General features: G+C 44.6%; 1 protein-coding gene across 1 annotated transcript in view; it reads left to right on the forward strand.

The window, feature by feature from the left end:
• Positions 1 to 25,450, forward strand: part of ppfia2 (PTPRF interacting protein alpha 2) — a 144,820-nt gene that overhangs the window by 6,808 nt on the left and 112,562 nt on the right. Inside the window, exon 2 of the mRNA XM_070991634.1 lies at positions 2,899 to 3,154. Within this exon, the coding sequence (XP_070847735.1) occupies positions 2,906 to 3,154 (249 nt within the window). The 5' untranslated portion in view covers positions 2,899 to 2,905. The remainder of the gene's footprint in view (positions 1 to 2,898; positions 3,155 to 25,450) is intronic.

Here is a 25,450-nt window from a genome sequence, read left to right on the forward strand (position 1 = left end):
CAGCAACAGTGTCAATAAAGTTTCTGCTGCAACCTACAGATTAACATAGCAGGTTGCAAACTGTAGGAAATCACTAACAGAGACATATGTGAGTTGTCTGGAAAGGGGCAACAGCAAAAAAAAGTATACAAGCAAACAACATCCCGCATCAATTTTTCATCGTAAAAGATCACCTGAGGGTGGATTTAACTGTCACAGCATAAACATTTTCAATCAGCATCAATACTTTCTGCCTAAAGTTTATTGTGATATAGCCACATGCCTTATGGATTTTTATGCAACCAGCACCTTCCTCCCTGTGCACAACCAACATGTATTGAGCCAGAGTTGGGAATAAATCACTACCTTCTACTTAAAATGCACCACTGGTGCCCCAGCCGGTCCGCCGGCAGGCCCGCTCTCCAAGCGAAGGCTGGCACGTGTGGAGAGTCCAGCCAAGCAGCACACAAGCTCGGTCTCTCAGGTCTAAACGGCAGCGAATGGTGGCTGAATGGTGAACTGGTGGGAATCTGGCTGGCTGCCTGGAGAAGATATGGGAGACCCCGTCTCACTGCCAGCACATGCTGAGACACAGACCTGCCATTATAACCCACCCAGAGGGGACCAAGGCCTGGCGATGGGATATTGAAATCTCACTGAGTAAACCTGGCCTGGGCCAACTGTGGTGTACCGATTAAATCGAAGTATTAAGGGTAGAGGTAGGCTTTTAAGTCTTATTTGTTGACTGAGCAACTGGCTGATGACTATATATATGTTTGCTTAAGAGTGAAAAAGGAAAGGGTTAATATATATTTAGCAGTGCCTTTGACATTAGCGTAACATATTTGCTGTACTGGAAGTTATATGACAAGATTTAGATCAATTTCATCTCTGTATGCAGTCAAGAGATCTGGTCCAGGATGGAGTTAGCTTAGCGTAGCTTGTGCTGGAATCAAGGGGAAATGGTTAGCCGAGCTTTGAGCCTTTTGCTCAGAGCTGTTATATTCACACATTTCATCTTGTTTTTTCTGTGTGTGGAAGTAAGAAAATGAGACGCTGCGGTTTAATCAGTTGGCTCGTCAGTCACAACATCAAACAGCTGCGTCCAGTGAATGTAGAAGTCCTCCTGAAGATGCTAGCTTGGCATACTTCTGCTACTCCGAATGAAACCCTGATGATTCTTAGATGTATTGGTAACTGGCTTGGTTGTAAATAAGATAAAATAAGTAAATAAGACAGTTTAGGTGCAGTTGGAAGGTGTATTTGTTCTGCCAGTTAAGTGCTCTGCAGGAAGATAGCTGCTAAGCTAAAGATATCTGGGAGTCAAATCACGCTAAGAAAGAAAATAATCAAATCTTTTCTTTTCTCTTCTTTCTTTTTTCTTTTATGTTCACCTCATTTCTTTAAGTCTTTATAACCCATATGTTTTGAAGCTCAGTTTAGCTTGCTTTATCACATGACTCCGACATGCCATGACGCTAAAACCCAGTTTTAGCTCATGAGCTACCAGCCGTTGGTCAGGATGACTCCTGGGGCTTTCTGAAGTCCCTCAGGGAAGCTGGAATATGGCTTCACATTTCCACTATAGCATAGATATGGCGTATTATGCAACTCAATCGGGGCTGGCCCATTAAACAGCACAAGCGTAAAATCTAGGGCAGAACGGCCAGCCTCCCAAGACGTCTCTGCAGCTTTGAACCGCCGGGATGACGCCAAGTCGAGCTCCAACTGTGTCAGGCCCGGTCACAAGCGCACAGCCACGCAAATAATAGTGGTTATTCACACGTCACAGACACTGACATGGACACATATGTGCTGTAAATATAAAGATCTTTAGCGTTAATGTAATTCTAATTCCTTAAGCCTGAATCCGATTCATTCAGAAAACAAAATCATTGGAAAGTACAAAATAAGTTCAAGCATCATCAGCGGTTACAAACCTGGCGGTTGTGACGCCTCTAGTGGGTCACAAGATAAATCTGGAGGGCTGCAAGATGATTAACAAGAGTGGGACATTGCAAAATTTGTAGAGTTTTACCTCTTCAGGAGCCATCACTCACTGGTTTAACTGCTCACAATTCAAAGATATATGCTGCCTGTTGCAAGGGGGCACGAATAGGTATTGCTTGGCTGTGAAGCATCATCAATGATTGGCGTGGAGCTTCATGAATCTGACTCGCTTTACTGACCATGCAAAGGGCCGACTAGCTGTCCAACCATCAGTCTGGTGGGTTGTGTGCAGCCCACTGTAACCCTGAAGGAGAATATGTTGGTAAAGAAAATTAAAACTCAGTTCCCACCTGCAGAACAACAGCGCTCTGCTGTCCAGAGAGGTTAAACGAACAGTTTGTCTGCAGCACACGATGACATTTATTCTGAAAAGGTTGCTGTTAGAGTTATTGGCACCTTTTGAGAGCTGAAACTGAAGAGAGTCCTGCTTCACTCAATTAAACTGCTTCAGGTCTGGCCCCGTAAATTGTTATTGATTAATATCGCCATCTATTACTTAATGCTGCCTCTTGCTGCTGAATGTGTTTTAAACGGCTGCTTGTGTGCACATCAAACTTGACTTTTTTACTGGGTAATTCAGTTAATGGATGACTTTACATCAAGGCTAATTTCCTCCTGGGGGTCAACAGAAAATAGAGAAGAGGAAATACAGCCTACGTAAAACTGTAGCATAGAGTTACTTTGGTGATCTTGTAATGCTTGATATATGTAACATAAACATTTTATTCAGGATCTACCAGAGCTTATAACAGGCAACCCTCTGGAGAAAGGAGATTCCTTCAAGGTCAGTGGTGTAGCAGTTGAGTTCACTGTGGAGAACACAACATAATTAACATTATGAAATTCAACGCCGTCTTCATCTTGTTCTCCAAACTCTGTGTAACCTCCGATCTCCCTCCTCCCCGGCAGCGCCAAGATGATGTGCGAGGTGATGCCCACCATCAGCGAGGACACGGCGCTGAGCCAGCGCGGCTCTCAGAGCAGCGCCTCGGACCCGGACTCCCACTTTGAGCAGCTGATGGTCAACATGCTGGACGAGAGGGACCGGCTGCTGGACACGCTGAGGGAGACCCAGGAGAGCCTCGGCCTGGCCCAGCAGCATCTTCAGGACGTCATCTACGACCGCGACTCTCTGCAGCGCCAGCTCAGCTCCGCCCTGCCGCAGGTAAGCAATGAATGAATTTTTTGTCGTGTTTTTGGCTCTCCTGCCTGTTTGATAGTATGGACAGGACAGGAAAGACTTTGTGGATCCATTTCACCCAGAACATGTTGTGGTTTGCGATAAAATTGGACTTAATTGCTTTAGTACCTTGTTGTGTGCCACATTTTGCTTTGCTCTCATTTGAATCCCTACAAACCCTTTTCCTGAATGGAAAATACATTGTTCCCCAGCAGTATCCCTTATTGAAACTTTGGCTAATTATCTTTTAATTTACAGTACATCATGCTTAAATGAACATGGCACAAACATTGGGTCTTCCAGTACCATTATTCTGGAGAATTTTCCAACTCAGTGACTCTCGCTAACAGCAAATGAAATGTCCAAATTAAATCGTGCAGGGGAGTTTAAGAGAGCAAATTTTCTGCTTCCCTTTAAACATTTGGGAAGTGGGTCTAATTACCAGTTGGACTCCAGTTGGACCAGATTGAATAATGGTGGTTTTTGTAAAGAATAGAGCACGGTATTATATGAGTGTGTATATGTGTGTGTTCAGCTGTTGTTTTTGTTGCACACAGTCCTTGCAGTGTTACCGCCGCGCTGTGTTTAACCAACTCAGATGTCTTTAATTGCACCGTCATGTTTCAGACACCCTCGGGCAAAACCTGATAAGTAGCTGGCATTTAAAATCCCCGGCATAATTCACATTCAGTGTGTATTCAGCCATGTTGGCTGTATGACGCTGCAGGCTCGCCTCTGTGAAACACAATGGAAATATTGAGCTTGAAATTTTGGTGGGTTTTGCTCTTTTTTTGTGTGAAAAAAAGAGCAAGTCTTACGTAATGATTCCTACAGTAAGTGGAGATTAGCACTTTCTGAAAGTGTGTCAGTAATTCTAGTCACACGCTCCCCCCGCTCTGTTTCCAGAAGACTCTGGAGGTTTGCTGGTTGAGAGGAGGACTTTGTTCGCAGGCGGTTCCCGCCGATAGCGCAGTAATCCGCATGGTTTCAGAGACACAGGCGAGGCGCACGCTGTGTCTGTATTAGCTTTGGTGTGATCTCACATTACAGCTTAAAAGGGGTTTGAAGTGTTAAAATGATGCTTCCTATTTTGAATTAATCCAGCCAGAAAACCATTTCAATATCTGGCTTTTTTTTCTTGCCCTATGGCCTTTAGAATAATTTGAATTAACCCACTTACACCTGTGGAACAGATCGCTGGCGGTCTGAGTGTCGACATATTATAAATGCGCCTTCACCGGAGACTGCCTGTGCTGTGTTTTCATCCCGGATTCGTCTCAGACTGAAGGTCTGAGCTCTGGGTTATGTGGTCTCCAGCTCATACTTTAGCCTCGGGGCTGTTATCCTCCTCAGAAGTTACACGCTGGACGTAATATACAGTCGAGACTACAAGACGAAAAAGGGAAAACTTAAGCACTACAAAATGCTGCTCATATATTTTACACACTGAGCGGAACAGAAGAATCTTAAATCTTTTGTCCCATGTTGGACGGCATGTCTTTCCTTTTTCCTGTTGGATTTGAGTCTTCCCGTCACTTCATGTCCAGAGAAAGCACTCATTTCTGCCAAAGTGAAGCAACTTTTCCACCATCAGACGATTTCACTGATGTCCACCGTCAGTAAAGGTTGTGCGGTGGCGCTGTGGTGATGTATTGGCTGTCATGGTGTAATGACAGAGCTGACACACAGCTCTGCCGATCCCAGCGACTCCCTGGCTCATCCTGGTGTCTTACTGGCCAGCATGATATCAGCGTTACTCTAATGGTTTATGAAGACATTTGCGATTGTGCAGAGGCATTTGGCTAAGGGCAAAGTGGCCCCGTTGTGCCTCTCATCAATATGCTGCAGATAAGCGTTGCAGTTTCCGCCTTTTTGGACAATGAGAATGAGCTGATTCCGCAGAAGCAGCCATCACCTTTGTGCGGGCGAGTTGCGATTAGGCCGCAATGATCTGACACTTCTTTTACGACAGGACTTCTTCAATACAGATGTCATTTTGCAGCAATTTTCGGGCACCAGCAGTGTGGAACAATGCTCAGATAATCATATGGTGGGATTCTTAAAGAGGGCAATAGATAGCTTCCAGGTCTTTCTCCACTCTGTGTGTGTGATTGCAGAGGAGGTGGTGAACGAGCTTCTTTTTTGAAGACAGAAGTGGCCTCATTTAGGCGATAGGCAGGCAGTGAATGTGTCTTTACTGATATCACTCCTCTGTTCCCGAAGCCCGGAGCGCTGGCAGGATTAGGCGTTGGCCCGCTGCAAACTTCCCTCCCTCTTGTTCTTCTTCCCCCCGCTTCCCTCTCTCCCTCTGTTTCTGCTGTCACTGCCTTTTCGGTTATGTTGCGCTTTGCCTTGCGTCTCCCTCCTCTCCTCTGTTCCCCCCATCAGAGGTCACGGCTCCGCTACTCGTCATGACACTTTCGACTGATCGGAGTGACATTCGCCATCCCCACTCGGCGCTTCCAGGCAACACCGCATCCCCCCTTACATGCATAACAATCCAACAGTGCCCCTGTCCCTTCCCTCAAATGCCTCGCCGGCTCGCCCACTGTCCCTTGTCTTCTCCTCGTACACTTCATCAGGCCATTTTGTGACAGAGCGGGAGAATGGCAGAGGCAACCATTAGCTGTATATGTGTCAAATACCCATCGCTGCCTGACATTCTTTGTATTTATTGATGCTAAAATGCTGCTGACTTGAACATATTTAAAGGATTTTTTGCTTGCTCGGAAGGTGTCCCTGGCAGCCAGATTTAGAACAGAGTCACAGCGAGTGTTGAAACATAACAATACAGGACATTTTTATTATTTTCTGAGATTTTATAGACGAAATGATTAATGGAGAAAATGCTCAGGAGATTAGAATCAGAGTCAGAATCACACTCGGCTTCATTGACCAAATATGTGTGCACATACAGGGACGTTTAAACGCTGCACTCAATGAACTTGCATAGGAAAAAAGGACACACAGTTTAATGAGGACAAAGCCCCCTAAAAGTAGCACCCACATAGAAGAATAAACAACATATACATGAAATTTACAATGTGCAGCTGTTTATGTTGACAGTGACAGTAAATGGCCACTCAGTGGATGTTTTGGTTAATTGATAGTGAAAATAATTGTTGCTTTGCAGCCCTAATAAGTAGATTTTATCGTCTCCAAATGTGAAACACTGTGTGCATTATTGAGTTTATTTCAGCAAGTCAAGCAATGGATTCACCCTGCTGTTGGTGTAACATGCGCTCTGTTGCGCAGGGTGGAATATAAGCCTCTCAGGGAAATAAGGAGCTCCACCGTCATCTGAAGGCCCTGTCACAGCCAAGACTCCCCTCCAGTGCTCGATGGACCCAGTTCAGAGAAAGAGAAAGACGTGTAGAGCATGTAGACAACCCAAAGCCTGCAGCACCGCACACATGTGACCCTCCTCCCACCCCCCATCGGCCCCCGTATCGCAACACAGGCAGGCAAGCCGGCGTTCTCCGGAGCACTCAGCTGTGCGTTACTGTACTCAAAGGGCCCTGAGGGGCTACGGGAGCCTTCTTCCCATGCTGTTTATTTACTGTTGCCAAACATGGTCTGCAGATGATGTTCTCAGCTGCAGCTTCCTGCTCCTGCTGACTCTGGTTGCTGGCACCAACTGTAATCATCCACAGACACAGAATGTTTTTTACCTGGCTTTACCTGGCTAAGGTGTCCTTAACATGCACTGAGTACTGTTTTTTATTTGTGATCCTGGCCGTCAGTGGGGAACACCAGAGGCCCAGTCGACCTTTAGGTGCAGCAAAGGGAAGAAAATCACATGAAATGACGACTGAGCAGGCTCTGTGAGGTTGGAAACCATTTTTATTTTTCCATGAGAACATGTCCAGACATTGCACACAAACACCACTGTACAATTTACAGCATGTTTTAATCACACAAACACAGCCACTTTAAACTGTGCAATCTCCCTATATTGATCTCAGGAAAATTGAAATCGATCTTACGAAGAGTCGCATTTTTATTGCCATTGTTTTCATTCAGATTTTGAACCATTAAGACTTAAGTAATGCCATTAAATCAAAGATTAAAGTGCTGGATGTGAAGCCTCTTGCCCACTGGACACTTGGGACCAGCGGCACGGCCTCAGCTCCCCAGACGTTGATCCGAGCGTCTCCTCCGCCCAGCCAGACAGTAATAAGACACCAGCCAATTGATCACTCACACGCCGATGTTGTAATGAAAGCCAAGATGGCACTAGATTACTGTACAGAGCCGTCCATTGATCTGCGGTTCGCTCATTCATGACCGTCACACTCGCTTCAGTGGAAATTATGACAGCGTCTTTCCTGTAATGTCTTTTGCATGAAAGTGTGATTGAGCTTGGGAACATGCTTTGATTTCACACAGCAATTACAGTTTCATTTAAAGATTAATAATTAGGGCGGCAGTGGTTTTATCTAAAGGGTAAGCACTATGCACATCTGGTCATTAGCACCCTGCTTTAAGTCAATGATCCACCCCGCTGTTTATTAATCATGACACGGACATTCGTCAAAGAATCTGGCCACAGGCGCGCAGCCATGTCCTCCCATTGCTCTTAAAGCTTCAGCCAATATCGCCAAAGGAGCGTTTGTAGTCACGGAATGTACCACTGTGTGGACCTCCATGGGGGTGCGTGCTGAACGAGGAGAGGGTGGCACGGCGGTGGGAGCGCGGGAGGAGGGAGGGGAGATGGTGAAGCTCCCTGACAAGGGCAGAATGTGGAAACGAAGATGACTAAGCTTGTCGAGGAGAGGGTATGAGAGGTGAATCCTTCTCCTCTTTGCTTTCTGTTGTTTTTTTTGTTTTTTTTCCTCCTCGCTGCTTCCCCTCCCTCCTTCCACCCCCTCCCTGTCTCTCTGTTGCTTGTACAGGAGGCCCTCCGGGCTCCAGCAGTCAGCCAGTCAGCTGGTCTCCTCAGCCAGAGCAGCACATGATTTTCCATGATTACTGTTATTGTTTGTGCCCCAGTTCGTGCCGCCTGCAGGCTAGATGCATGGCAGGAAGAGAGGAGAAACTGCGCAAAGACAAGCAAGACTGGGCTGCACAAGTTTACCAGTCTTTCCTTAAGCTGACAAGCCTTTCATCTTCAGAATACATAATAATACATCATAAGTAGCACAATTATGTCTGCAGACTTGATAAAATAACTCTGAAAAATGTGGTATTTCATTTATCCGTGTCCTTGGCACTGCTATCTTTTTGCCTGATATACTCACACGCTGATAGACAGTGGTAGCGTATTTTCCAATTTTCCTGTCTCGCAGGCATTGATTTGCAAAGTGAAGCCTCTCTGTTTTTTTTCTACTCAATTTACCCCCAAAGCCTTGTTTTTCCTCTCTTCCCTTAATTCTTTTCTCCCTTTAATCTTCTCCACATTGACAGAAGCAGGGATGGGCCCTTGGCACGCAGCGTATGCATCAAGTGTCTGTAATGGCTCTGACAGAGATGCTTGATCAATACCCTTGAAAGTTTAGGGTCTGATTAGGGAGACGGATCTCGCCCTTCTCCGGATGAATCATCACCGCTAGTCTCTACGCCAGGCGCTGGATGCTGGTTGACCGTTGTCTGACAGCAGGCTGGCGGGGGAAACAGAAGGAGGGGATGAGGCAGGGGTTCTGATCAGACACGCCAAGGTGACAAGACGGTGCAGAAGGATCTCCTGCAGATGTAATTATCTCTCTAATGAACAGCACAGTAGGGCACCAGAGTGCTGTAAAGTCAGGAAGTTGCAGGAACAGTAGATCAGCCTAACAAGGAGACAGCAGCTGCTCACATACAAAGTCTTCTTTAGGGTCATTCAGCCTGTGTATTCAAAGATCACGCTGAGAATTTCAATTGCAGACGCTGAAGGCAAGCAGAGATTATTCCCTCTGAGCATGTAGCTCCCAGAACCACCACAGACTTTTAGCTAGTTCGGCTAGCTTGCGTGACTCTACTTTTCACCTGGTTCAGTTCAAAGATGAATTCATTTGCAATTGCTTGACTGGTTGGTAACAAGTGAAAGCTGCTTTCTGCATACGCTTTATTACAGTTAATGATGCAATGCAGAAATGTCACTGATTTCAGCTCAATGTGATGCTTAGATCTCAAAACTCGGGTAGCATTTTTGACCTTTTCACTGCTCGGGCAGAACTCAGTAATAAGGACAATAAAAAGAAGGAGAAGAATGATGATAAATGTTATTTGTATAGAACCTTTTATACAAGAAATGCAGTGCTTTAAAGCTGAGAAACCACATGCAACCAAGCACTTCACATAAACAATGACAGATAGAAAATTAGTGGGAAGAAGTGCAACCATTGTGATAACCTTATATGTCTTTTTTGCTGCATGTAGAATACAGAGCGTTTTGCACAAACAGTAAATGCTGACTTTAGTTTAGATGACTATAAACAGTCAGAGTTTATTGTTTGTGGATGATTAAATGATCCCTCGCAACTCTGAATCAGTCATCGTGCTATAAGTCAAAGCAGCTACTGAGGCCCGAGGAAGTGGCGAGTTCCTGGATAGTGATGAGTCATCACGTGTTAACTGTTTGATATATGCTGTGAGTACTCTTATTAGGGAAAAGGGCAGAAGAGCAGCACCAGTCATTCAGGCTGTCTGCAGCATTATGGAGATGACTCCACAGACAGGAAGTAATTACTCAAGCATGACAGACCCAGATGTAGAATGAAATATTTGGCGCTGCTAAGCTATTGCTTTCAGCTGCCAATTGCAAGGTATTCATTTTTAATCTAAGTTTCTTCTCACAGCGCATCAATTTTAAAAAGAGGCTCTCTCCACGTTCGACGCGTTTTGCAGAAACGAGCGGTGGAAGCGTCTGCGGGGGCTTCAGCCGGTTGCCTGAAATCTGAAATCTTTTGATGCAATCGATCCATCCAGTCCAAGGTTTTAAAATTGTGTTACTGTTTGACCCAGATAATATTTGTAGAAGCGAGGTTGCTGTTGGTCTGCAGAGACCTGCGTGAAGCTGAGAAGTGGAAACAGAAGCTGTGAGTGAAGATAAGCAGTGATGTTCATATACCTTGAGACAAATGTTTAGATTATCGCCTGATAATTGCACCATTTCAAGTAATTTCAGAGAAAAACAACTGGAAATGGCTTTATCAGCCAAGTATGTGTGCACATTCAGGGACTTTGACCCCGGGTCAAACATTGCACTCAGTGTACTTGCACAGGAATAAAGAAATACAGCTCAATGATTACTGTCTCTTCTCAAGTGTAAGAGAAAATCCTTCGGCATTGGCTCCCTGACATTACAGCAGAAGTACACTAAAACTAACAGTAAGGCATTAAAATGGTGCTTGAAAGTACAATAAAATAGAAGCACAGAAATATAAGTTAAAAAAAAATAAAAATAGTAAATGTGCAAGCTGCTATGTGTGTGTAGATGTGTGTGTGTGTGTGTGTGTGTGTGTGTGTGTGTGTGTGTGTGTGTGTGTGTGTGTGTGTGTGTGTAGAACAGTGCAGAAATATAAAGCAAACAATAAACAATGCATACAATGACATTTACAGTATGTACAGATTTATGTTGGAAATTTCATTGAGTTTAAATTAAAATTGTGTAAATTAGGGGAATCATGCTGTGACCAGTTGCAGAGATGAATATGCTTCACAGAAGATGAATTATGGCTTGAAGACCTCTACAGAGGCAAAGTAAGGTCACTTTGTGTGCTTATATCATGTTCCGCATTAATATCGCAGTGAGAGCAGGCAGCAGCTGCAATATGTCGGCTATGGCGGGACCCTCCACACAAACAATACGCACAGCCTGACCAAGATGCACATGTATGACAGCTAGTTTCAACAGCAGGAGCAAAGAGGCGGGCAGACAGTCAGAGCCTCTCCTCAGAGACGAGGTTGAGTATTAAAGCCTGTTTAACCAGCACTCACGCTGTTGGTTAGCGGTTTAGGAGTTCAACCCACTTAATAAAATCAGTGCCTATACCAAATCTGTTCAAGACATCAAATATTTATTGGTGTTCGATGCCACCAAGCTTCCTGCGTCTGACTAAGCAGCGAGCTATGCTGCAGCATCTCTAGGTGTTTTTTCTTGTCCAAATGTCCCCACAAACACTTGACGATGAATCATTTGTAAATGACAGCGTGTAGGTAGACACCCTCTGAACACTTTGATGTCATCTCTCGCGGCGAGCCGGCGTGCACGTGCGTGAGCCTGCGTTTGTGTGGGTGGGGTGGAAGTAAGTAGGGGATGGGGGGGGGGTGGAGGCTTGTGTTGGAGTCTACATCACTGTGGGTAGAACTTGGGTATGACTCAGACCCTGAGGTAGGAAATACAGAAAATCTCACATCTTAGTTCACACACACACTCTCTCCTGAACACACACACACACATGCTGCTTGCTGGCTTTGCCTGAATGAATTAGGGAACCGGTCCCTTGAGAGCCACTTAAGTGAGCAGAGTGAAATGAGGTTATGACCAATATTTAGCGCTCCTCGCAGCGCCGACCTGGAAATGTAATCCTCCCTCCAAAAGCCGCTACATCTGTTTATTTTGCCTCCGCCGCTGATTAATATTAGCTCCTCAGTTTTACCGCTGAAAGACTTTCTTTCTCTTTAATAACTAGCCAGGACGCAATTATTTAACCATAACAGTGCAGCAAATGTGTGCAGACTGACGAGGAATTAGACCGACGTTCATTTCTGACAGAGCTGACACAATATCCTGAAGACATGTCGAAAAAGATGAGCACTAATTTGATTTTGGGGGAGGGTTTGGCAGCTGCTCTTGACTCCTCAGACCAGGTCTCTGGCATGGAGCGGTGCTTTTCGACCATGCAGCTGGTCCCCATTAGCGGATACCTTTTAGCTTCTGAATGCTCCACTTGAAAGCCAGAAATAGAGCATGATGTCACGGGCTCTTGGTGCCGGCTGAGAATCTCGTTCAAGGACTCCTGAGAGGGCCGATGCCGTGATGTCCTGCTCGCACCTACAACGTGGACTGTGCAGATTTCAGTAAAACATCTCATCAACCTTCACACATCTGCAGATGTTATCATTACAATCATCCCACTCACTATCTGTGATTAACGTGCAAGCAGAGCTCTTCACAGCGGCACATTTACATCTCATGTCATGTTTTACATTTGTCTGTAATTAGGGTCACTTGTTGCTGGTATTATTACTGTTATTTATTATTGTTATTTGCTGCTATCTGTGATTTTGAAAATACACATATGATATGACATGACCAATGTAAGCTTCTGTGCAGGTGCAGTTTCCTGAGAATAAATGACTTTCAGCCAAATTTCTATAGTAAATACAGAAAAAATGATAAGTTTGGGGTATTAGAGCAGATGTAGATAACAGCAGCTATTTTTGATGATTGATTATTTATATTTTTAAGCAAAGTATTTTCTGTTTCCAGCTTCTTCCATATTAGGATTTTTTATTTGCTCATTTTTATGTATTAAATTGAAACAGAATCTCTTCTAGATCTGTTGGTCAGACAAAACAAGGCTTCTGAGAAACTGTGTTGGACATTATGTTGTATTTTACAGACTTAGTTAAGAGATTAATGGAGAAAACACTCTGCAAATTATGAAAACAATGGAAAGGTGCATCTAAAATGGTAAATGTTAAATTGAAGTTCTGTGTATGAAGAAACCTTAAACAACCTTACAGTATATACCAACACAGTGAAGGAAAAATATTGAAAATGTTTATACTGAGGCCATTTACTATATTTATCACTTCAAATTGTGGATTGAGGTGAATTAGCTGTAAATAAACCACTGTAGTGACAGGCTAGTATTGTCAGAATTTCATTGGCTATTCGAAGTGTCAATCATCTGAAAAATCTGATCGCTAGGCTTCAGATTATGATTGGTCAAGTTAGGTTTCATTTCAAACCGGAGACTCAGCAGACGAGCGGAAGAGGAGCATACCACCTGCTAATTTGAAAGGAGAAAACATCTTTCTGTGGATTATTATCATGTTTTGGACTAAATATTTTTGCTGCAGTCGATCGTCTGGACCTTTGTCGATGTTAGCAGATCGTTTTTGGTCGGGGTGTGGATCACCCAGACACTTAAAACGGTGAGTTGCCTCAATGTTGCGTCAATTTTAAAAACGGTTGTATGTCTGCTGTTGGCGTTTATTGTCGCACCTGTTGTGACTGTATCTGGAAAAAATTTGCATCAGATGATTAGCTTAGCTTTCTAACGGCGTGTAATATGAGTATAACGGTGAATGTAGCGTTTGTGTCAGTAAACCGGAAGTACAGGCCCGCCAGCGGGTTTTTGACTTTCCAAATGAGAGCCCAATCTTTGTTTTGTGTGTGTGCTCCCGTGTGGCGCACAGCGGCTAGCCTCGTGAGTAGCTGCGTGTCGTCGCCATTGTCATTGTTACTGTCTACGGTGACATTGCTACAGAGCTCCTGTTGAACACTAAAAATAGTTGTCGTGTGTGTATTCAGTCTGCAGCCCCTCTCACTTAAAACATCTTCCCGCGCGCTCGGAAACATATGAGTGACGTCACGGAGGCCGCGTCCATCCTTTGTACAGTCTGTGGTGTCCTCGTCATGTCAGTGGCACAGTCTCTAAGAGCAGATGCCCCCCCCCCCTGCCCCGGGCCACCTCCAGGACCACATATGCATTCACTCAGTAGAGCTTTTTATAGCATCAACAAACGACCTATATTTTGTCTTCTTCCTACACCGGAAGCATCCTGTGACAAGGACAGGAGTGAAATCCTCGTTTTTGAAGGTGAAATGTAATGACTCGCTCTCACTCTCCGAGGAGCTGATCCTCTGTGTCTCCCCTTTATCTGCATCTTCCCAACCTGTCTGGAGCCTCCTCCTCTCTGTGGTAGATACGGCAGCTTCCCATCACTCCCCCCGCAGAGGGGCCCACAATCCGGCCCCCCTGATGTGACTCAGGTGCATCACAGCATCGCGCTGCGTGATGCCACTCCTCATCACGTGTTCAGTGTTAGGTAATACAGTGTGATGGCTAAGTAATATCCAGGCAGCGCTGCAGGGGATCAGGCTTACATCTGACATTGTTACGCGGTCAATGAGCCAGAGATGCTTGATATAATTAAGCCGTGGCTTGGTGTGTCACTATCACATGATATAATGCATCCCAGCCTTGCACTGGCACTGCTTTGTGTGTAAACCTCTGACTGTCTGGTAACATGACCGAGGGCATACAGACAAACCAAAGTCCTTTATTAAACGCTTGCAGAGAAAAAGTGATAAATGGTGCCATGTTACCTGCACAAATTTAGACAACGCCTCGTAAGTTTGCAGCGTGTGACAGCAGGAAATGTGCCCGCTGTGTAAAACAAACCTGTGAGTGTCTTTTGATAACTGCTAATGCTATTCTGCTGTCAGCCTCTTCAAAATCAAACAGCCTCGGCGTCCTTCTAGACACACCATTTTGCACTCATGTACAGCATTTTGAAAAAATCACAGAGGCAGCCGCCTCAGTACGCGGGGACACAGTGGAGCTGCGCGACATATTGCATTTTGCATCGTTTTTCTTGACTACAAGTGTCTGTCGCCTGGCTTTGTCTATTGCGCTCACTGCTGCTGTGTGTGCATGTCATTTACAGTCGAATGCAGCAAGTTTCCAGGCTCATCAAAGAAATGCTGGAAAGGAAAGAACAGAGAAAGAATCCCTTCAATGCATACACTCATACATTGATATTCCATCAGATTTAAGTGGGACAACAAGATTATCGGGTGGCAGAGCTCAACTAACACATCTACTGTTCAGTGACAGAGGAATACTGCACTATGAGGAGTTATTAAACCCAGCAGGAGTTACTTAGCTGAGAATTACAAGTCAGCAAACTGGCACTGCAGGATTTCTTGAATTGCAATCAGAAGGAATTACGACATTTTAATAAAAAAATCGGAAACACACGACGCTCGAAAAGCAGAAGACTGGCCAGGAAACGTAAAACAGCGCTAAGCTAGGAAGAGATATGGTGGCTCACTGTCAGCCGTGGCCGGCGTGCTGCTCAGACTGCCAGACAAACACGAGGATTTAATGGAGATTTCTGAAAGAGAAATTGATTTCATGGAGCAGATGCTGGTGGATTTTGCTCTCCGTGTTTGTTTTTTTTTGCACCCTAGCCATCTGTTAAAACTAATATTTATTTTATGGCATTTAATTATTAGATTTTGAAGATGTAAAAGGTTCTGCTGGATCTCTGACAGATTCCTTGGCCTAAAAAGTGAAATAGTACGTATATTGCTGTGTTCCGTGCTGGTTTTCAGTGTTTGTCCATATTCAGTAGCAGTAGTTGGTTTCAGATGGGTGTTAAAGTAGAAACCCATGCTGATACAGACCCACGGAGTTTAAATGGCATTAAACACATTAAATGTCAGATCAGTAAATAAGGATATATTTACTGCTAACCAAGCTAGCCATTACGTCACCTCTCTGAGGCTAATATGTTGCTAATACAACACTGTGTGTAGCTTAGCTTACTGTCACTGTCACTACCACTGAATTTGTTGGCCTATACTGTTTATTTTTTCCCAGTAAAAACTCCAAACGTCTGTCTCCAGCTTGTGTTTTAAGCTCGCTGCAGTGCACTTTGTCCAGACTGCACGCACAACAGATTTGTTTCTCAGATCAGATCTTTAAGACGGACTGCCAGACTATCAGCAACTGATCGGTGTGTACTGTTGTCTGTGTTGTCCTTTATATTATTACTATACTTATAGGAGAAGATATGATCAGTGTCTTGCATGCATATTTGTGTCAATATGATCCTTTTTTCTTGTTGTTTTCTAACCTTTGCTGCTCATGCATTTCTTCAAATTCTTTAATTTTCTGAAATATTGGCACTGATTTTAGTTATTTATATCTTTATGTCTTAAGAGCACACGTGAAAGTAAGTTCCCAAAGAAGTTTGCCCTTGAATTCTGACATGAATATATAAAAATCTAAGAAGTGTGTAAAGCACATGTTGAGGATTATAGGAAGAGATTGACGGCTCACTCAGCACTGGCGTTAGTATTGAGCTGTAAGCTGCAGGTGGCAGTGGTTAATTAGCATCAAGTGTTAGCTAGCTGGCCTGGATATGTTAACAGCATTTTGTGGCCCCGTTTTGCACTGTGATAATCATAGCCTGGCTTCCTTTAAAGACAGGGCCAACCCACCCACCGCTCCCTCAGCTGCTTGTTTTGTTCCCACTGCTGAGAGCAGTCATCTGGTGCCCGCCTCCTGTTGCCAGCTGCTGCCCGGCCAGCTTCTATCACAGGTATCCAATAGGGCACATCGTGTGCTGTGGCACGGCCATGTCCGCTCCACTGCGGTGCCGCGCCGGAGCTGCCAAATGCTCATAAGCACCATTGAAGTAATCAACCAGATGAAACCCAGAGGTGTTGTTCTCTCTGTTGCATTTGTTATTGGTTAGAAAACATGTCCAGCGTGTTGGCAGCTCCAAGCCCCATCAGCTGGGAATACATGTCAGGGAAGGTGACTGAGCAACACCCCTGTACACGGCTGCTGAAGTGCCCTTAAGCCAGGCGTGTGTGTGCTAAGGGCCTTAAACTGGCATGAGCACATTAGGATCCCACTTGTCCTCTACACAAACATCTTCCTCACTGTCTTCACTTTGTAGTTCTTTGTAAGAAATATTCAGCGTAATGCGTCTTTTAGCACCCGGTTAGTGGGACCAGATGGAAATGAGCTTTTTAAAGCAAGCATCAGCTCATTTACCGTTGATTAACCGGGACTGTCCCTGACAAATAAACAAATTAAACAGTAAAAGATTGGGTTGCTGGGATGGCGTGAACGTAATGTACGCTTTTGCTGAAAAGGGAGCCTCAGCGCTTAGTCAACTTTCCCCAGATAAATAAAGCTTTAAACCATCAAAGTAATGAAATGGGCTGTGAGGAATGCTTAATTTGCTGTGTGAGTCATTGTTTTTGCTCTAACCAAACATCTTGTAACAGCGTTAGCAGGAGCTTGAACCCGAATGGAGGCACGGCAGGCGAGATGATCATTGTTCAGGGATGGTTTAGTGAGTGCAGGCAGGTGCTCAGTGTAGTACAGAATCTTTCCAAGAAGTGTCTGTAGTTAATATTACTGTACTGTATGACAGCCATTGTTGAATGACAGTAAACTGGACTTTAAAGGCTGGTGCACATCCTCGTGTAGAACGAGCTTTATCAGTGTTTAACTCACTTAAATTTGATATAATTTTAAATTGTACATTCGTGGCTTTCTTTCAAACCCAGTTGTTATTCTGTCTGACAGAGACTTGAGTCTATAGAGTATGCTTTAAACTGTAGAAACATCACAGTCAAAACCAAGAAAAAAACAGAATAGTATCATTATTACATCATTCAAATCATCTCATCATTTCTCAGCTTTACCTTGAAACCCTTTGCAGTGACTGAGATCAGTATCTTGTGTTTCACTGTAAGTTAACAGTAGCAAAAAATACACAGTGTACACACTAAATTGCTTGTACTTTCATGTACCAGTATGTAAATTCCAACACTTTGTACACTGTTTTGTCTGTTGCTTCATGGATGGAGGAAACAGCAGATGTGCACCCAATCAAAGCCAGTTTAACCTCTGTTAGTTCTCGGTGGCTGAATTTCACATTGGTGGCTCTTTGAGAAAATTCAGGAGAATTGTAATCACATGGTGTCCTCTAAACTTCCTTATCACCACGACAGCGCTCTGCAGATTCATCCATATTATACTATATAATATAGTGTGTTGAGATAGTGCTGCAGAAGCGGGAGCTATTCATACAACACAGCGCTAACTGAATTACTGTGACTGTCTCTCTGTATAGAAAAATGTTTCCATTGTTTCCAACAAAGAAGCATTTGACTGAGGCCACTGGGCTGGAGTCTAACTGGGAGGCCATCGCTGCACTGCAGCAACATGTGAGGATCACAGGTCTGCTGCTTTATGGCTGCCTTTAACTGACTGATGGCTTCAGGGGACAGTAAACTGAGTTTTATTGAACCTTTTTCTTTTGAGAGTTTAGGACTGTGTACATCATTATTCCCTCCTCTCAATGCATGCAGAGTGTAGATCAGCAGCAGCTCATTTTAATCTGCTGCCTTTGGCTCTGTCTTGCTGCTGAAATGCCTGATGCAGCTAATTACCATCTTGATTGGCCAATCTGAAGCAATCTCCCTCCATCTCTGACAGCATTAGTCATGTAATATGCAGACAAATGCACGGCTGATCGCAGATCCCCCCGAGTTTGGATTAGTAGTCAAGTATGTTCCATGTCAATCCCTTTGTCCACATTATGAGCCGTGCTTACAGTGACGGCATGTTTATGTCTGCCATGTGTTCAGATTATCAGCACTGCGCAGTATTTATTTATCTTTAAGTACAGGGCAGTTTGATGAGCTGATTGACTGGATTAGAATAGCCGTGCGATGATGCAACCGTCCCACAGTCTTTCTGGCTGAATCGATGCAGTCTAGACCAGGCACCGCCGCCTCTGCCGGACCTCCGAACTCAGTGACCGGCTCCATTACTTGGGCTCTTTATCGACATAAAATACAGCATGACCTCTGACCTGCGCGTGCACACAACACAAGCAGCAGATTCGTCCAGAGGATTTCCATCACGAAGCCTCAAGAGGCCGAGGTTATTTATTTCACACGAGAGGATGATGAAACGAGCCCGGCACATGGATGTTTGTACACACTGCAGTAATGCAATTTATATTTGAAAGGTTATGAGGGAGCTGGAGGGGTTTGAGCCTGTATGTGCATGCATGCATGCATGTGTGGGTGGCTGTGTGCTACCTGCACGTAAAGCTGCGACTATTTGAGGGAACTATATGCACTTTACATTTGACTGCATACTGTAATAAAAAGAATATGAATTCGAACATAAAGAGTAGATTAAGACTGATATTCAGGAGGTTTAGCTCACCTGAAAACTGAGTACTTGCCTTAAATTGCAGCCAAGGCAGCAAAATTAAACTGCTGCAGTATTCAAATGCGTCTATATCTGGATGAAATAATCATGTGACGATGCCCTGAGTGAAATACACACTCTCTCTCCAGAGCTGTGGTAAAAATCCACCGTCACTGGGCGACTGCATCAGCTCTTCCTGAAACAAAATGTTTTCAGTTCAAATAACGGCATATTTTCCCAGCCACAATAGATCAGCCGAAGCAGTTGTCTAAGAATACAATTAGCCCCTGAGATGACTAATCGTGTTCTCGTTTTGTCATTGAGCGCTGATGTGCAGTTGTTATGACACATATCTCTGCGGCTGCCGTGCTTGTCTATATTTGGCCATCAATGTGACAGTGCTAATTGATGATTTCCTCTTGTTTGCCGAATGGAAACGTGATTCACTCTCACATGAAAGAAAGCAGAGGGCAGAGACGCAGCAGCTGGAAGCAGGAGTCTAGATACAGGGGAGAAGGCGGGGGGAAGATTTGGGATTTGAGCGTGGAGTGAAATGATGGCGATGAGACAGCGATGTGCTGCAAATCACACGGGGCAGTCAGACTTTTATCGCCCGGCGTTCAGACGTGGCCGAATCCAGGCTGTAACTCACCCACCTCCCATTCACACCAGACATGGCTCATTCAAAGAAAGTGGCCAGCATTCATCCCACACACACGCTCCTCGCTCAAGGTTGATGTGAAGTGAATGAATATTTGTTTCCAGTCAGGTTTTTAGCGCTCAGCGGTCGGCGCTGTCTTGGTTTGCAGCAGCTGGATACACGAGGTGTAAAAAAGCAGCTGACTTTTTGTACTTTAGTGCTGCAGAATAAAATAAATCTGCTCCAGTGCGTGATTTTTTTTTTTTTTCAATCCAGTTACTGGCATCGTTTCTGAAAGCCACAATTTCTTTACATTCAAACATGCAGGTTTTAATTTTAGCTTGTGACAACGCTGTGATTAAGGTCTGCTGAGATTTAGGCACAAAAAACACTCTGTTTGGCTTAAAATATCTGCTTTAGTCGTCAGAAACACAGAAATATCCTAACGTTTAGGGTCAGGACAGTCCACGTTACTGTCCACTCGTTACATGTTCCATCAACTCACAGTGGAAATGAACCTTATTTGTGATGAAACTTCAAACTGAGCAAGCAATAAAAAGGGTTTTTGTCGACCTGTTTAGACTTTTCGCCACTGATTAAGACCCTGCGTGCCTGCCGTGGGTGTATGTTGTGACTGTGGGACTGAATATTCAGCTTACAGGCTTATTCTATGACTGATGTGGCATCTAGTGGTACAGTCAAACTAAACGCTGTGAAAGCATTGATCAAGGACAGCTGAAGGCAGCCTGCGTGAGCGTGGACGTTATTCAGCCTCAAAATGCTGCTTGTGACGTCGATTTTGGCAGAAAAAAATGTGCCACTGTTTCCAAATTCTGCAGGATGGATAGATAGGAGGGGAAAACTGTAAATGCAGAGCTGAACGGTTGTAGAAGGACTGTGCACATTTAAGATGAATTAGAATGAGAGTGACTTCCTGTAGCAGAGATTTTCAGGCAACATGGAGGGAGAGCATTGGGTTCAACACGCAGCATAATTTGCAGTTATATGGTGTGTGTCTTGGTGTAGTATTACAAGTCTCAGTAGACCATTGAAATGCAAAAACTGATATTTATATATACATATTTTACATGGCATTTTCTCCTTTATTGAATGGTCGATAGTAGAGAGGCAGACAGGAAACGAGGGTCGCGAGAGGGGAGCTGTGAACCAGAGACGTTGCAGTGGGCGTCTGCTGGAGCCCCACTGAGGTTAATTCTTGACCTTCAGAACATTTCTGTCATGTCAAAATATTTTAAACCCAGAGTGTTTGACTGTATCCCTCAGCCTCCTTCAGTAACCAACAAAAAATCCATTCTTAGGCCATGTGATGGCAACAGAGCAGGCTGAAAAAGGCTGGGGATAAGGCCAAACGCTCTGAAATAAGACCCTTGAGTTTACATTATTTAATCACTATCTCTTTGTCGGTTGAACTCCTCGTCCGTGACGGGGGGTTACGAGCTTGGTACTGAAGGGTCGCGAGCTAAAGAGGTTGGAAATGGCCTGTAGTGAGCTTAATGTGCTCTATGGTGATTTTATCTTCCACCGTATCAATGAAAGATTAAATATTCCAGTCGGATGTGATGTTTGAGCTTTGGAAGCATCCAACGTTCAGAGAGTCATTCCCATTCATCCAGTGGTAGGACGTTAGTAAGTGCACGGTTAAGTCAAATCACCGCATCGGCCTGAGCGTGACAGAGACGTTAATGAGTCCACTGACGTAAATGCAGCTGTAGGTAAAAGACATGTTGACTTGAAGCCATCTCCTGCCAGCCGCATCCTGTTTAGTTAATGGATTGGCAGTCGTTCACTGGGTAGGCTCTCTCAATAATTCAGCTGCCATTTATTCTGGGCTAATGGATGTAAACGCCACCTTCCTGCGCTAATGGAGCCAGTGGACACGAAGGAGGCCTGAATCATCTTTTTACCTACTCGGAGCCACTTGATGATCACCAGACATCCTGCTCGTAGCATTATGCAACAGCTGCCATGTTTTTATTTTTTATTTTTTTTAGAAAGAGTTCTGCTCCTCCTCTCTTGTTTATGGCAAACAGACCCAGAGGGGGAGAGCAGCAGCGGAGAGCTAAAAAACATCATCCGGCGTGGAAGCTTCTAGCGTGGCGGCGGCGGCGAGGAAAGCGGGCCAGAGTGAGGCAGCAGTATCCTCTCAGCGGCGGGTAAGGCGATGTGACGCACAGCTGCATGACTGACAGCTCCAGTTCTGCTTCGCAAAGTAGGTCGCAGCCAACTACCCCCTCTGGTGAGACACTGGCAGATAGACAGACACGAGGAAGGAGACGGAGACGGGAGGAGGTGTACCAAAGGAGGCAGGCTGATTAGATTAGTGCCCAGCACATATCCTGTTGCCTTGTGGAACCTGAAATGTACACCGCTGCTGGTTTGAACTCTGATCTTGATGATATCCGCGGCGTCCCACAACTTTTCTTTCTTAAAATTCACGTCTCCAGCTGTTTTTTTTTGTCCGTCGTCGTCGAGGTAACGCGCCCCGGACGTAATTTAGCATGCTGTAAGTGTCGTTTGTTCAGCCGATGAGGTAATGAGTCAGCTAATCATGGCACACGAGGCCCAGTCAAACGACCCGGTCCTATTATCCTCCTAAATGACAGACATTAGATGTGGATGCAGCTGCTTGCGTGCGCTCGCTCGGCGACGAGCCCACGTCGAGGCAGAGCGCTGACTCGAGCCTTGACCTCCACGCGCCGCACGCGCCATGTGATCGCCATCGTCCCTGAGGCTCCTAAGACCAAACAGAGATATTTTGAGATGGACGAAAGCGCCATAGGAGGGGAGAGTCGGAGTGCAGCGGCAGATGATAACTCATTGTTTTCATGTATTCTGAGCTAAAAAGGTTAAAATGATGATTGATCATCTGTTCTGTGTTCAACTGCTTTTGCCTTGCAGTTACAACAGTTATAGATAAAATAGTTTATTTTATATCACTTTTTGTTTACGACCTTTTACTTACCTTTGATGAGAGTGCACTTGCATAAGTTATTTTTGGAACCTCAATTGTATTTTTATTTTATTTGTCAAGTCTGTGGCGAATGTGCTGCACGGCGATCGATTGTTGATGCCTGTGTCCGTGTTGAGAAGAAGCACGTGGCGAACAAAGAGAATACACTGAAGGAAGGCAAACGTGTCGTGTTCGTGTAGTTTTTCGCTCTTTTTACTTTGTCATTTTCCCTGTCAACGGGGTGTAACACACGCTTGTCTTAAACTGATGCGGTCTGATGCAACAACATGTGGAAAGTTTTAAGTTACAGACGTCGATGCGTGTGACAGAGCTCCTGTGTTTCAGCTTACAATAACTCACGAATGGCTGCAGTGCTCTTAAGTCTTTTACTGAAATGTGTCAGAACACCTGTACACGGAGGCTGATGTCCATTCGGATCCGCAGTTACAATAACTTCCAGTTTTTATGGTTTAAACAAGAATAACAATGGTCACAATGAAGTGGGGGGGGCTCTGAAACTGCTGCTGCTGCATTAAGATGCTGAAATACAGGACGGGAGATGCAGATGCTAAATGCTGTGAAAATGATCACACCTTTCCTGGCTTTGTTAAAACAGCAGGCAACAGTTTAACACCATATTTGTATTTTCTTGCACCGACATCAACAGAATCGCTGAATTCATTGTACGTGATTCTGTCAACGCGCCACCGAATGCTTTTCATTTAAATGTTAAGTTTCATGAGCGACACGTCGGCCCTCTGGGACGAATCGTCTCTGTAAAGGCCCAGACACAGTGGAATTGATTAGTGATCATTTTCCTGTTTGGTACGCTGCAGCCGGGTGACGCAGAAGCTGGAGTCATGAACAGAAGCATCAGTGTGTGTTTACGCCTCTAGGAATGCAAGTTTGAGTACAATTTCTTAATTTCAAAGGAGGATAATTTCACTAAAAATGGAAATGAAGAGAAAGAAGTCTTACTTTCACCAAACAAATGTCATTCTTTCACCACACATTACTAATTGTAAATCTTCTCAGGCCAACAGCTATAGCCACATTTTAAAATAATGGTCAGCTGCACTTCTTTTTAATTTATCCAGACACGTTTCTTCATCTCGACTGTTAGCGTGTGGGAGGCTAAATCAAGCAATTTCATGTTCATCTCAACGGAGCGTTTCTAAACGCTGCACACAAACGCCTTCACAACTTTCACCAGCACCGAGAAAATGATATTTGCATATAAGAAAGCAAACAAGTGCAAAACAAACGAGTATCCAAAGCCACAGAAGTGAAGGCAAAGGAGTATTTTTAGAAGAAATCAGTGTTTTTCAGGTGTTTTTATACACACATAACCCTGCCCAGCGTGGCATGAAATTATCGTTCTGATAATCGCTGTCTTTCATAACTCCTCTCATCCAGCATCTTGAGTGGACGCTCTAAAAATAGCCGTTTCCCACACACAGACCACTTTGAATTGACTTCATAATGGAGGGCCTGAAAACCTTGAAATCCTTTATTTGTAAGCTGCCAGAGCCGTCTGGAGCCATCGGAGGTAGTCGGACATGTTTAAAGACAGACCTGACGGGTGGTGTTCTGTGGTCCTCGTTGTGGTTTTGGGTTCGACAGACCTTTGTTTTCAGACAGTTTTCTGGCCTCCATTGAGGAGAGCGGTGCTGTTTTCACACTGGTTCTGTCGACTCTCATCAGTTTAAGGTGAGATCACATCTGTAAACAGGACAGTGAGCTGCGTCAGGCTGCGTCTTCAGGCCTGTGTGAAATCAGAGTGCTTTGACACGCACGGCGGATCATAGCTGAAGTCTTAGTCGTTGAAACATAAAGCCCTAGAGGGGGTTCAGGCTTTGTCTCCTAAATCTGGTACCTTCCACAGACAGTATAAGAAGTGGGCAGAGTTTCCAGATTTGAAAAGTGCAGCCATTCTTTCTGGTGACCAGCAGGGGGCGACTCCACTGGCTGCACAAAGAAGACCAATTGTATGGAAGCTTCTGAGAAAATGACCCTACTTTTCACTTGATTTATCACCTCAATAAGCATTTTCCTAATGAGTTTATGGTCCCAGTCGCTAGTTTCAAGACTTCTTCCATACAGCACGATGTTCATTTGGTCAATTATGGTCCCATTTAGAGGAAAATGGACGATAAAGCAGGGTGTGCTTTAGGGTTGCTACCACGGCGTGTTCTCAGCTTCACACTCAGAATCAGGATAGCGCCCTCTCATCCAAAAAGATGGTGGCGGCCATAATACAAATCTGGAGGCTTTGGGTGGTGTCCCTGTGGCTCTGTCCGCTACTTATTCTACAGTCCATGGTACCATTTCTCTGATGGGTTTCTTTCCACTCTCTGATTGGTCTTACTCACCTTCTGAGACCCATCCGTGGTCCCTGAGAGCACCTAAAGGTTACAGAGTCATGGTAGAAGCTTGGGTAGGTTGGAGGCAGTTTCCATGGTGATGGTGAAGACAAAGGGGGTGCAGAAGAGGATAATGGGTTGGGAACAGAGCTCAAGGGTAAAGTTAGGAGTGGAACAAAGACACGAAGACCCCAAGGAGACATTACCATCTTATTAAGGTGGTTTGGAGAGGACTGTTCTGTCATTTGCTGCAGCTCTACTGCCGTTTGTCCTTTTCTGCATGTTCTGACACCTGAAATGTGTTCATCTGTGGCAATAACAAGGAGCTCTAGAGTGAAGCTCCCTCCAAGAGTATTCATGAATACGGTTATTGTCCTCTGTAGTATTACACTCACTGTT

This window comes from Chaetodon trifascialis, chromosome 22 (assembly GCF_039877785.1).
Source record: "Chaetodon trifascialis isolate fChaTrf1 chromosome 22, fChaTrf1.hap1, whole genome shotgun sequence".
Taxonomy (NCBI): Eukaryota; Metazoa; Chordata; class Actinopteri; order Chaetodontiformes; family Chaetodontidae; genus Chaetodon; species Chaetodon trifascialis.